The following is a 13,601-nucleotide window of genomic DNA, read 5'->3' on the forward strand; positions in this document are numbered from 1 at the left end:
TGACTTCATTAGTGCTACCTTGATTTACACCAGTTGCAGATCTGGCCCTCAGATTTGGGAAAATTCAGAACTGGGTCAAGGTTTGAACTTTGCAGCTGGCCACAGGGTCTTTAAGGGCCGATCCAAAATACTGGATCCAGTCACCCCTGAACCACAGGAGACCACTGGGTGGGAATGTTGCAATTACGTGTAGCTACAGACTGTATGCTGAATGCTAGGTGCATTCGTGCACTCCTTCGTGTTATCAAGAACTTCTGTGCGCTCATAGGCCGTGTTGAAACTAGAGAGTTACAGTATTACTAGGGTCGAGAATTACTGATCTGATCGATCTAGGTGCTTTTATGCCTTCCCCCACATCACGTGGTGCGGAGGATTTGTAAACTTCCCCCCCTGTAGCCAGGGCCCGAGGAGGCTGAAGAGGCTCATGCCATGTAAACTCATTGGGAGCAGCACCCATCTTTTTCTTCTGCGTTTGTACAGTGTCTAGTGCATCCTGGTCCCTAGCTGGGACACCTAGGTGCCTAACACAAATAATACATAATAACAATACTAATTGCATGGGTAGGGCAGGGAAGCACAGCATCATTTGCTAGATGCACTTGACCCCTATTCTCTCATTGCTCGCAAGGCACTTGTTTGCACAACTTTCTGAGACAGACATGGCTCTGGCTCTGCACGTGGATGTTGTTTGTTGCCAGTGCTTCTCGTATATCTCCGTGGATGAGGCCACCTTGCAGGGTGTCCCTGCAGCTGTCCCTCCGCCTGTCTCTTAATATCCTGCCTGTGAAAAATTCATCATGCAGTAGTTTTCTTTGAGACCCTGGTCATCCCTCCATGAGGAGGACATTCCTGGCCTGGTGGGGCAGGGATTTTATGAGCAATATTTCAGGGCTGTTTGTGCAACTCCATTGCCAAATCTCATTATTCCTGATGTTTATCTCACCACCTGATATGCATAATAGCTCGGAGGTGTCACTGATGAAACTGCTTAAGCTTGGGGACGTGCCAGCAAGGATTTGTCAGCATTTCACAGCCATTGAGACCTCTCCCCACCTTGGATTCTGCTATCCAAGTGATTTAGAGCTGGCCGGCTGGGTGGTTTTTTACAGCTCTTAACAGCGGCTCCTTGAGCCTCATCCCAAAAGATACACCAGCCCTGCTCCTTTTAGGGACCCCTTCGAAGGCACCTGCATGACTCTGGGCCTCCTGAGGTAGAACTAGGATCTTTCTGGGATCTGTCTCACTGCAGAAACATCAGGTCAGGCCCCATTGTGTGAGGTGCTGTACAAACATACCATAAACATGAGTCTTTGGGGAAAGCCCTGCTCCAGCATTGGCTTTCTCCACTCCACTGCCCTGCTCCAAAGAGCATACAGCCTACAAGAGAAGCCCTAACAGGTGTATGAGACAAACAAGTCTGGCCAGGGTGGGGTGGAGGAAATGGGGGAACATACCGGTATCATAGGATGCACACATTATTAGGGCTGCTGTCTGCCCCACACAGAAAGCCCTCCTCTTCCAGAGCATGCCATATCCTCCCTTTGACTGTTGGTTCAGAGGATTTCTGTCCATCACCCTGCTATCTTTTGTTCCCTCCATCTACCAAGGTACTTCACTGACCTCATTTAAATCCCTTCTTAAAACTCTCCTCTACAAAAAATGTAACAATGGTTAGGCCGCTGGATGAGACCTCTGCTCCTCGCGCTGACCAGTATTGTCTCATTGTTTCCTTGTACTTCCCGTCTATCTGTCTGTCTCCATTTGTTGTCTCTTGTCTTATACTGAGATTGTAAGCTCTTTGGGGCAGGAACTGGCTTTGTCCTGTGTTTGCACAGTGCCTAGCACAATGTCCAGGGCCAGGGCACTGAGGCAATAGAAATAAATAATAATAATGGTCCTGGCTGTTTTTATAGTTCTCATGACCTGCTGCCCAGCCCCCCAGCATCTTGGAGGTATGGAGATGAGAGTGCTTTACTAGCCCCTCATCCTGCATGTGCTCCATCCATGGAGGGTTTCTAAGGAAATGCCTGATCCACAGTGGGATTTCTTCACACAAATTGGCCCTGCCTCCACTCTGCTCCTTCCCTGTGTCAGCTCTGCTTTTCTTCCCTCATTGATCCTCACGTTTCTAACCCTGGCAGCTTCGGTAAGAACCATGTTGAGTCTTCAGCCATGCTCTCCTCCTACTCCATTTACACCGATCCTCCTGTTATTTCCACTGACCCTCTCACTCCCTTCACGCCCTCCTAACTGCTCCCTTCCTCCTTTTTGTGTTCCTATTCCCATGCGTTTTCCTGCATCTCCCTCTTCTTGTGACCTCCCACTCTCCCTATGAATTCATCCCCAAAACATGCTTCACCCACAGAGGAGGATGGGAGGGAAGATGGTCCGGTGACAAAGGCATGGCATTGGGAGTCAGGAATCCTGGGTTCTCTCAGTGGCTCTCTGACAGAATTGCTCTGACCCTGGGGTCCACCTCATAGAATCATAGAATCATAGAATATCAGGGTTGGAAGGGACCCCAGAAGGTCATCTAGTCCAACCCCCTGCTCGAAGCAGGACCAATTCCCAGTTAAATCATCCCAGCCAGGGCTTTGTCAAGCCTGACCTTAAAAACCTCTAAGGAAGGAGATTCTACCACCTCCCTAGGCAACGCATTCCAGTGTTTCACCACCCTCCTAGTGAAAAAGTTTTTCCTAATATCCAACCTAAACCTCCCCCACTGCAACTTGAGACCATTACTCCTTGTCCTGTCCTCTTCCACCACTGAGAATAGTCTAGAACCATCCTCTCTGGAACCACCTCTCAGGTAGTTGAAAGCAGCTATCAAATCCCCCCTCATTCTTCTCTTCTGCAGGCTAAACAATCCCAGCTCCCTCAGCCTCTCCTCATAACTCATGTGTTCCAGTCCCCTAATCATTTTTGTTGCCCTTCGCTGGACTCTCTCCAATTTATCCACATCCTTCTTGAAGTGTGGGGCCCAAAACTGGACACAGTATTCCAGATGAGGCCTCACCAATGTCGAATAGAGGGGAACGATCACGTCCCTCGATCTGCTCGCTATGCCCCTACTTATCCATCCCAAAATGCCCTTGGCCTTCTTGGCAACAAGGGCACACTGCTGACTCCTATCCAGCTTCTCGTCCACAGTCACCCCTAGGTCCTTTTCCGCAGAACTGCTGCCTAGCCATTCGGTCCCTAGTCTGTAGCTGTGCATTGGGTTCTTCCGTCCTAAGTGCAGGACCCTGCACTTATCCTTATTGAACCTCATCAGATTTCTTTTGGCCCAATCCTCCAATTTGTCTAGGTCCCTGTGCATCTGTGCATCTGTTTCCCCATCTGCTTCTGCCTGTGGGTTTGAGACTAAAGTGTGACTTTTTGCAAAGTGCTTTGAGATCCTTGGATGCAACCCACCACAGAAGTACCAGGAATGAGGATTATCCCAGCAATGACCTTGGGAAAATTTCTCCACCTCATATATCATTGCATGGTGGGTTATTTGTGTCTAGAACATCTGTGCCAGAACTAAACCGCAAGCTGATTGGACAGGGTTATGTTTGTAGTATGTTGTGGGGGCTAAGTAAATAAAACAGTAATAAAGTATTACATGAAATTTTCTCTCCTGTTCTCTTAAAAAGACGATTCCTGACTCCACAAAGTTTGCCAGCCCTTTTCTGTGCACCAGCACAGGTTAATTATCTAACATTGTTGTTCTCTTATTTAACTACACACATTGCAGCAAACAATAGGGTACGTGACCCAGCACATTCAGGGGGGTGGTACGCATTGAGTCTGTGGGGTTAGTCCAGAACCTGGCAATATTCAAACTGAACACACACCCCACCCACCCCCATCTCTGCACAGTGATCAGAACCAAAATCATGGTGTTTGGAGAAGCATGTTTCCTGTGAGCAGGGGAAATGTGATATGATAGGCCAAATTCTTCCCTGCTGTAAATTGATTGAAGTTAATGGTGTTACACCAGGGGAGAAGGTTGCTCAATCAATTCTGTCCCTTACTCTGGGGATCTAATTCAGCTCACTGAAATCACTGGAGTTGCACTCACTTATACCATGACTGAATTTTGCCAGATGGGAGGGTGAGTTAGAGCTGGGCAAAATGTTTTGCACACAATTTTTTCAGTGAAAAATGCATATCTGGTGACAGAAACGTTTCACTGAATTGTTTGTTTAGAAATGAAACCTGAGGGGAAAAATCAGAAAAAAATCTAACCAGTTTCATTCAGACATTTTTCTAAATGAAACAGTCACATTTTTTGGGTTCAAAATGACTTTTCATTTCAAAATTTTCATAGATTTTTATTAAAAAAATTCAAATACGTTTTAAAATGCTCAAAATCTAAGCGCAACATTTTGGGTCAAACAAAATCAATATGTTGTTTCCTTTGGTTTGACTCAAACCAATTTTTTTTTTTACTATTTGATTTCACCAAAAATGTCCATTTTTGGTCTGACCCCAAATTATTATTTTTTTTTTAGGGGCTTTTTGAAATTGCCCTCAAACTAAAACATCTGTTATTCGCCCAGCTTCACAGCATGCAAACTACCTCATTGCTATTGTCTAAATTGGATGTTTATAGGGCCAAGAAGGGACACGATACACTTCACAGATATAAAAAGGGGTCTCTCATATCTAGGCTTGGAAGGATTAGATTTTCATTGATAAATATGGGTAAACATCTATTTCACTGTGCACAACCAAACCGACAAAAATATTTCCATCGGTGAGAATCAATATTTACAGATAGGCAAAGACAGAAAAATGCTGCTTAAGAATGTATTATAGGTTGATTTAAGGTCATTTACTTTGTATATTTTGACGTGACGGTGACAATTTATATCTTAATGGTGATAATGTGTCATGTTTTTGAAGCTCAGCATCTTCTGTCATTAAATAATTATTGTCTGTCGCCCTCCCCCCCATAATTTTCGGCAACTGTGAAAATTTAAATAGATAAAAGTAAAAAAATGCTTACAAATGAACAGCAATATTAGCCACTGAAATTATTTTAAAAAATCACATGCTGCCAAGCCTAGTTGTATCCATCCACATTCACCAGGGGAATCATGTTAGAAACCTGGACAGCAAGAAAACAGGTGTCTAGGGCCAGTACAAATAGGAATCCAGGCAAGCGCAGAATCTTCTGTTTCTCTCCTGCCTCTATGAGCTCTAATGTCTTTTGCTTTACGTGGGGGCGGGATTCCCCTCTTACTGGTGTAAATGAGGAGCAACTCCACTGAAGTGGATGCGGTAAGTGCAAGTTGGGGTTTTGCCACTTGGAGTGACCCTAATTTTTGCCCTTCCCCCAAACTTGTTCGAGCGCCTTTTGTCTTCCTACTGGGCAACTGCTGCCGCCCCCACCCAGCCAGCACTGGTGCTTTGCTGTTGATGGCACCATACGGATTGGTACCAAGAGTCCCTATCTGTTCTGCAGTACCCAGCTATGCCTCTACTGGGGGTTATTTTCTATTGGGGTCCTCAGATGCCTCCCAGCTTGAAAACTTGACCACGCTGAGCTGGGAGATGGTGAAATAACAGACGGGCAGACAGATGATGAAGTGATCATTCCCTTCAGATGTCAGCTGTGCTAACAGAGAGATAGACAGATACCGCAAGCTCAGCAGCACACAGAGAAGGCAGGTCATCTCTTACCCAAAGATGCCTCTTCCTCTGGACTTAGGGATATGGCCTCGTGAGCTGGCTGCTCGTACAGACGAAACTGGTAGCGATGGTACCCGCTCTGGGATGGAGGTGTGGGGCGGCCGTAGTCTGGAGACAGAAAATGCAGTGGATGAGGCTAGTGCATGGCCCAAATTCCATCCCCATAGTCACATACCCCAGGTGCGTATGGCACAATTTATTTGTAGCTGGCATTTTCAGGGGAAAAAATCTCCCCCCGCTCCATTACCCTCTTTGCTCCTCGCTTCCAATAACTTCCAAGCCAGGGACTGTGTTCCCCCCCATTCCCGTGCTTTGCATGAGCTGTTGCACTATTTATCCCAGGTTGCAGCTTCGAGCCCTTTCTGCTGTTTCCCCCTGCCTTGTCCAGGAGCTCAGGGAGCTCCTTGGAGGTGTTACGAATTATACCTGATAGGACACGCAGACAACTGCTGCGAATTATACCTGGTAGGACATGCAGACAAATGCTACGAATTACACCTGGTAGGACACGCACACAAATGCTACGAATTATACCTGATAGGTCACGCACAGTTCGAATCTAGGCTGAGGCACATAAACAAAGTCCACAACTGCAGAGTTCCCAAAAACCACCAAGTTTATTACGCTAGAGCGTGGTGCCCCCCTGCTAGCCAGGAGGGGACCCCGAATACAGATTATACAAAGGTTATATACTTTTTAGCAAAGCATGTTGCCCTCGTGCATCAGAAACCTTAGCCAATAAACAAACCCTTTTCTTATCTACCACCTATCCCTGCTTGGTGCATTCCTCCTGCTAAACCAGTATGTTAATTACACAGCATGGTCCTAAAGCCATGCATCAGTAACTTTTATTATCAGGATGGGAGGCCTCACATCAAAGGCCAGGAGATAGGGAGTTAGGGACTGACAAAAAAACAGATACTGGGAGTCAAGGCAGGCTGGAGACAAGGAGGAGGATTTTCACAGGAATGCAGTATCTAAGGAACACGCCTCCTGGTGCATGATGTGCTTGCTTTTAGACAATGGTGGGCCCCAAACCAAAATGGAGTCACATGTGCTAACTTTTCCTTAACAGTGGCGAGCGCTTGGCGCCGCTCGGCGCAAATGGACTCTGCAGGCCTGTGCAAGGGGATCCAACGCAGCGGTGCACACATCAAATGGCTCTTATATTGGAGAAGAGGATGGGGCTACTCTATTTCTCCACAGCAATGAGCCAAGCAACGCTTTGAGGCCTGGCCCCAGGGTTAGTACAGAGAGGGGAGCAGGGCAGTTACCACCCTGCTGGGGTTTTCAGGTGAGCATGTCGTTACAAAGAGAGCTGAAGAAACGCAGTGCAATCTCAGGTGTCTCCCTGTCAGGACACATCGTATGTGTCCCCTGCGCCCCATCCTCTCCCCTCCAGCCTTCCTTCTCCCAGCCCCTCCCGTTCCCTTATCTTCCACCCATCTGGCCCCTTGCCACCTGCTTGCAAGCGCATTCTTGTTTCCCCTCCACTGAAACAACCTCCCATTCGACCCCACCTGCTTCTCCAGTCCCCGCCCTAGCTTCAAAGCTCCAAAGCACTCTGCCCGCGCCTAGTGCCCGGACTGCCTCTGCCCAGACCTCCCTCGAACTCCTTCCCCTGCCCGCGAAGGCATCACATTCAAGCTCCTCACCTGCACAGTCTTGCCCTAACCCCACATTTCGGCTCCCAGCCCCACCTGCTCTCCATCCCCATCCCCATCTCTCAGCTGTACATATTCTTCTATGCTGCCCACTACTCCCCAGAGCAGCCTCCTTCTGTCCCGTGATCCTGCTTTTCACCCCTGCTCTCTTGCCCCATCCTCTCATAGATTTGCAAGGGCCAGAAGGGACCAGTGTGATCATCTAGTTTGAGCTCATCCTGCCTGCGTTTGATTGTAAACTCCCGGGGTCGGGGGCCATGTTTGAATCTGTACAATGTGGAACGCTGGGCATCCCTATGGCCCCCGATAAATACTAATCTCTTATTCTCTGCACAGCAAACCTTAACTCTCACTCTTTTCAGCTATTTCTTTGCTGGACCCGAGTATTCTACAGGTTCTCCTGCAGTGAGCAGGGTTTTGGTTCTACAGAGATAGGCAGGATAGTGCAAGGAGCAGGCTGCTTTATATTGTTATCCCTAGCCAGGGAGTTCTTTTTTTTAAAGTGTCATTGTTTCTCAGTCTACAAGCCAGTTCCTCATTGGTGGTACGCTGCCAACATTTTGAAATCCTCATGCACCAAACCTCAGAGGGAAAGGAACGTTTTATGGTCAAATTGGGGACTTTTGTCTGTTTAGACTGTAGGCTCCTTTGGGCAGAGACTGTCGCTTATTATGCCTTTACACAATGCCTAGCACAATGGGGTCCCTGGTTAATACTGTAACACAAAACATGACTAACAACCACAGGCCGAGTCAGATTAAAGGTATCAGAGAAGGCCAGCCAAGATGGGAGAAACAAGCTGACAAGTTAGGGGACTGCATGCTTTCTTCTCTTGAAATCAAGCTGCAGGAGCTGGGTCATCCGACAGGCCAGTAGCTGATGGCTATGAAAACACCACCATCATTATTAGGGCTTGGTATTTCCCCACCAGTTTATAAAATCCCGTTCCACACAAAAAATCGAGGTTTCCTCCTAACATGATGGTGATTTATGCACTACCCCGGTGCCCCTCCCACATGTTGTTAAATATTAGCTTGTATTTTTAATAAAATATGCTACTCTCCCAATCAGTAGGCCATGCTTAGTACTGCGCGGGATTGTTTGCTAAGCAAGGCAGAGCATCTCCTGAAAAAGCAGGGGAATGGCCATACTGGGTCAGACCAAAGGTCCATCTAGCCCAGTATCCTGTCCTCTGACAGTGGCCAATGCCAGGTGCCCTAGAGGGAATGAACAGAACAGGTCATCATCAAGTAATCCATCCCCTGTAGCCCATTCCCAGCTTCTGGCAAACCGAGGCTAGGGACACCATCCCTGCCCATCCTGGCTAATAGCCACTGATGGACCTATCCTCCATGAACTTATCTAGTTCTTTTTTGAAGGGCTGCATAGACTGAATGGCATGAATTCTAGTTTTCCCGCAAGAGAAGCAGCCTCACACCCTGTTCTCATAAGTCAAGGCATTAGCTGATTGCTCAGTTGGGCTCAGGCAGGAACGTCGCCCTGTGTCCATGTACACCACTGCGCACTTGGCTAGCTTTTTATTGTCGTCGCCGATGTTCCCTCTAGTATAGCTGCGTGGGAAATGGTTTTCCCATCCCTCAAATATTTCAAGTTCAAATTCCCCCCCAACCCCCCATCTCAAACCGGGGCAAAAAGATAAACTCTCAAAAATATTTGTGTGCCAACATTTTTTCCCGGTTTGGGTCAATGGGAACTTTGCTTTGATAATTTTGAAACGTTTGGTTTTGATTGGACTTTGATTCCCCTTTTTTAGTTCAATTAGCTTCAATTTGGAACCAAAGTCATTTCAAATAAGAAATTTGAATTTTTTGTTTTGAAAATGTCAGTGCAAGATGTTTTAACAGTTTCAAAAATTCTTTTTTTCAAGTTGGGAGATTCATCCAATCAGAACCTGGTTCATGAAGTTTCAATTTTGACGAATTGGCATTTTTGACCAAAAACTGATTCGGGAAAAAATTCCTGACAAGCTTTACCTTCAAGCAACATGTTGTGGTTTTGGTAGGAGGAAGTGTGATATAATTGTAACCTGATAACCCTGGGTGGAAAAATCTCATCTCCCTGCTAGAGAAGAGTCTTAGCTGTAAATTTTGGATCTGGAGCCCTGTCCAAACTTGCCCAGAATTCAGGGAGGCTTGGATCCAATGATCTAGCTCAGGCCTTTGTACTACAGGAAACCCGCAGGTATGGAGCACGCATCACAAAAGGGAGTCTAATGACATGCAAAGCGATTATGTGCGCAGATGTTCCATAACTGTTAAACTCTAAAAATGGCTAAAAGGGGCATTTCATATTTGTTTCAAGAAAGGAGGATGTGACGCGAAGGGACGAAAGGTGGAAAGGTCCTCCAGGACCTGATCAAATTAAGCCATCTGAGCAAGAGAAAGCCATAATTGCCATCTCCTCAGAGCATTAGAAGAAATTAAAAACAAAGGATCTCCTTTACTTCTCACCACTGTTGATGCTGCTAAATCGCTTACTGCATTTTGCTCTGCTTGAGGAGTGAGACAAACCCAATCAGTTTAACTTTGGGCCTGACCCTGCAAACTCTGGCTATGAGGCACAGTGGCATTGACTTACTCCTGCTTTGCAAGGCAGCACCCTTCATGGCCAGGGTTTTCAGCGCCCACCGTCAAGGTCAGATTTTCACAAGAGCTCAGGATGTTGGGTGCTGAGCACTTTGGACAGTCTGGCTGGAAATGTCACAAGGGGAGCAGTTGGCTGCTGAAAATCTGACCTTGCCTTTCTAGTTACCTTCACTCTCTGGTCCTTGCTGCACTAGCCAGCAGCTGCCAGGTTGGGGTTCCCAATACCTCAGTGGAAGGTTGAAATAAGAAAAGCCGGTAATGGTATTTTCGAAAGAAATAATAAAACACACTGCTATCCACAGCAGTTTTTTGGAAAATCTCTTTTTAAAACTGCTCCTAAGCTACTAGACAATATCCCTTTAACCAGAGACTTTTTGGGCCAAATCCCTGCCTGCTGTAACATCATTCGAATTAATCAAGCTACCCCAGGGTTGAATGTGGCCCATTTTGCATTGCAAGTCCTTGTTCCCATATACCATCTGCCTATAGCGAAACCACTGGGGCCCACCTTCTTCCAAACAGCTCCTGGATTTGCTTTAAGTGGGCTGGGATTTCTTCCACTGACTGGGTTTTTTAACACCATTTGCTCCTCTGGATAAGTTCTATTTCAGCCAGTTTACTGTTAAACATTTTTCTGCTGCTGTCCAGGTGTGTAATAAAGTGTCTTTGCATCTCCCAGCCTGTGTGTGGCGGACTGTCATTTCCTTATGATCTTAACTCCCAAAAGAGCAATGCAAGGTATGGAATTGGTTGCAGGGATGGGAAATACTGGGGCTTTAAAATAAACTATTAAGCATAATTGATTTTAAAGGACTTGTTGTTCAGACAGCAGCCAGAGAGAAATCTCACTCATGGAAAGGCCATGGCTTGTCTTCTCTGCTGTCCTGCCCCTTAGGCAGTTGTTGGTGTAGTGTTACTAAATCAGATTGGTGGTGACTTACACCCATGCTGTAGTTTATGCTGGTGTAAATGGCTACACAAGGTACAAAGAAAAGCAGGCCCCATGTGTTCTACTCCCACCACCCTTGTAGAATCCAACCTGCTCCTTAGATACAACTGTGCTCCTCTACATTTACATTAGGGGCATGATGTGACTTGCCAGGTGGAAGAGATATCTGCTACTTAGAATCATAGAGTAATGGTCTCATAGAATCATAGAATATCAGGGTTGGAAGGGACCTCAGGAGGTCATCTAGTCCAACCCCCTGCTCAAAGCAGGACCAATCCCCAACTAAATCATCCCAGCCAGGGCTTTGTCAAGCCTGACCTTAAAAACTTCTAAGGAAGGAGATTCCACCACCTTCCTATGGTGGAAACACATTCCAGTGTTTCACCACCCTCCTAGTGAAAAAGTTTTTCCTAATATCCAACCTAAACCTCCCTCACTGCAACTTGAGACCATTACTCCTTGTTCTGTCATCAGCTACCACTGAGAACAGTCTAGATCCATCCTCTGCGGAACCCCCTTTCCGGTAGTTGAAAGCAGCTATCAAATCCCCCCTCATTCTTCTCTTCCGCAGACTAAACAATCCCAGTTCCCTCAGCCTCTCCTCATAAGTCATGTATTCCAGTCCCCTAATCATTTTTGTTGCCCTCCGCTGGACGTTTTCCAATTCTTTCACATCCTTCTTGTAGCGTGGGGCCCCAAACTGGACACGGTACTCCAGATGAGGCCTCACCAATGTCGAATAGAGGGGAACGATCACGTCCTTCGATCTGCTGGCAATGCCCCTACCTATACATCCCAAAATGCCCTTGGCCTTCTTGGCAACAAGGGCACACTGTTGACTCATACCCAGCTTCTCGTCCACTGTAACCCCTAGGTTCTTTTCTGCAGAACTGCTGCCGAGTCATTCGGTCCCTAGTCTGTAGTGGTGCATGGGATTCTTCCGTCCTAAGTGCAGGACTCTGCACTTGTCCTTGTTGAACCTCATCAGATTTCTTTTGGTCCAATCCTCCAATTTGTCTAGGGCCCTCTGTATCCTATCCCTACTCTCCAGCGTATCTACCTCTCCTCCCAGTTTAGTGTCATCTGCAAACTTGCTGAGAGTACAGTCGATGCCATCCTCCAGATCATTTATGAAGATATTGAACAAAACCGGCCTGAGGACCGACTCTTGGGGCACTCCACTTGATACCAGCTGCCAACTAGACACGGAGCCATTGATCACTACCCGTTGAGCCCAACAATCTAGCCAGCTTTCTATCCACCTTATAGTCCATTCATCCAGCCCATACTTCTTTAACTTGCTGGAAAGAATACTGTGGGAGACCGTGTCAAAAGCTTTGCTAAAGTCAAAGAATAACACATCCACCACTTTCCCCTCATCCACAGAGCCAGTTATCTTGTCATAGAAGGCAATTAGATTAGTCAGGCATGACTTGCCCTTGGTGAATCCATGCTGACTGTTCCTGATCACTTTCCTCTCCTCTAAGTGCTTCAGAATTGATTCCTTGAGGACCTGCTCCATGATTTTTCCAGGGACTGAGGTGAGGCCAACTGGCCTGTAGTTCCCAGGATCCTCCTTCTTCCCTTTTTTAAAGATGGGCACCACATTAACCTTTTTCCAGTCGTCCGGAACTTTCCCCGATCGCCATGAGTTTTCAAAGATAATGGCCAATGGCTCTGCAATCACATCCGCCAACTCCTTTAGCACTCTCAGATGCAGCGGATCCGGCCCCATGGACTTGTGCTCATCCAGCTTTTCTCAAGTTGCAGTGTGGGAAGTTTAGGATGGATATTAGGAAAAACTTTTTCACTAGGAGGGTGGTGAAGCATTGGAATGCGTTACCTAGGGAGGTGATGGAATGTCCTTCCTTAGAAGTTTTTAAGGTCAGGCTTGACAAAGCCCTGGCTGGGATGATTTAGTTGGGGATTGGTCCTGCTTTGAGCAGGGGGTTGAACTAGATGGCTTCCTGAGGTCCCTTCCAACCCTGATATTCTATGATTCTGTGATAGAAATGTTGGGTTGGAAGGGACCTCAAGAAGCCATCGAATCCAGCCTCCTGCACTAAGCCAGGATCAAGTAAACCTAAACCATCCCTGACAGGGGTTTGTCCAACCTGTCTTAAAACCTCCAATGACAGGGATTCCACAACCTCTCTTGAAAGCCTATTCCAGAGTTTTACTAACCTACTATCTGACATAACTCTCCCTTGGGGCAGATTAAGCCCATTACTTCTTGTTCTACCTTCAGCAGACATGGAGCACAATCAATCACCAACCTCCTTATAGCAGCCCTTAACATATTGAAAGACTGTTATCAGGTCCCTCCTCAGCTTTCTTTTCTCAAGACTAAACATGCCCAGGTTTTTTAACTTTCCCTCGTTGGTCACGTTTTCTAGCCCTTTGATCATTTTTGTTGCTCACCTCTGGACTCTCTTCAATTTGTCCACATTGTTCCTAAATGTACAGTGAGCAGCCAGCTACGTTACTGGGGCCGGGACTCCAGGTCGTGGCTTGTCCTTTTGTCTTGAAGTGGGAGGGAGCTTCCCAGCCATGCTGTCCAGAGGCAGCTTCCTCTCCCCACCAGCTGGTAGGCAGTCGGAGGGGCGCACTCCAGCTTCTGGCAAAGGGGCAGGGATTCCCTCCTGGTTCGGCAGGCTGCACTGCTTTGTGTTTGGAAATGGAGGTACCAGTTTCTGGACT

General features: G+C 46.9%; 1 protein-coding gene across 1 annotated transcript in view; it reads right to left on the minus strand.

Moving 5' to 3' along the window:
• The window catches only part of PEBP4 (phosphatidylethanolamine binding protein 4), a 202,839-nt gene that overhangs the window by 20,694 nt on the left and 168,544 nt on the right, over positions 1-13,601 (minus strand). The window contains exon 6 of the mRNA XM_073325118.1: positions 5,674-5,790. Within this exon, the coding sequence (XP_073181219.1) occupies positions 5,674-5,790 (117 nt within the window). The remainder of the gene's footprint in view (positions 1-5,673; positions 5,791-13,601) is intronic.

The sequence above is a fragment of the Lepidochelys kempii genome, chromosome 26, assembly GCF_965140265.1.
Source record: "Lepidochelys kempii isolate rLepKem1 chromosome 26, rLepKem1.hap2, whole genome shotgun sequence".
Classification (NCBI taxonomy): Eukaryota; Metazoa; Chordata; order Testudines; family Cheloniidae; genus Lepidochelys; species Lepidochelys kempii.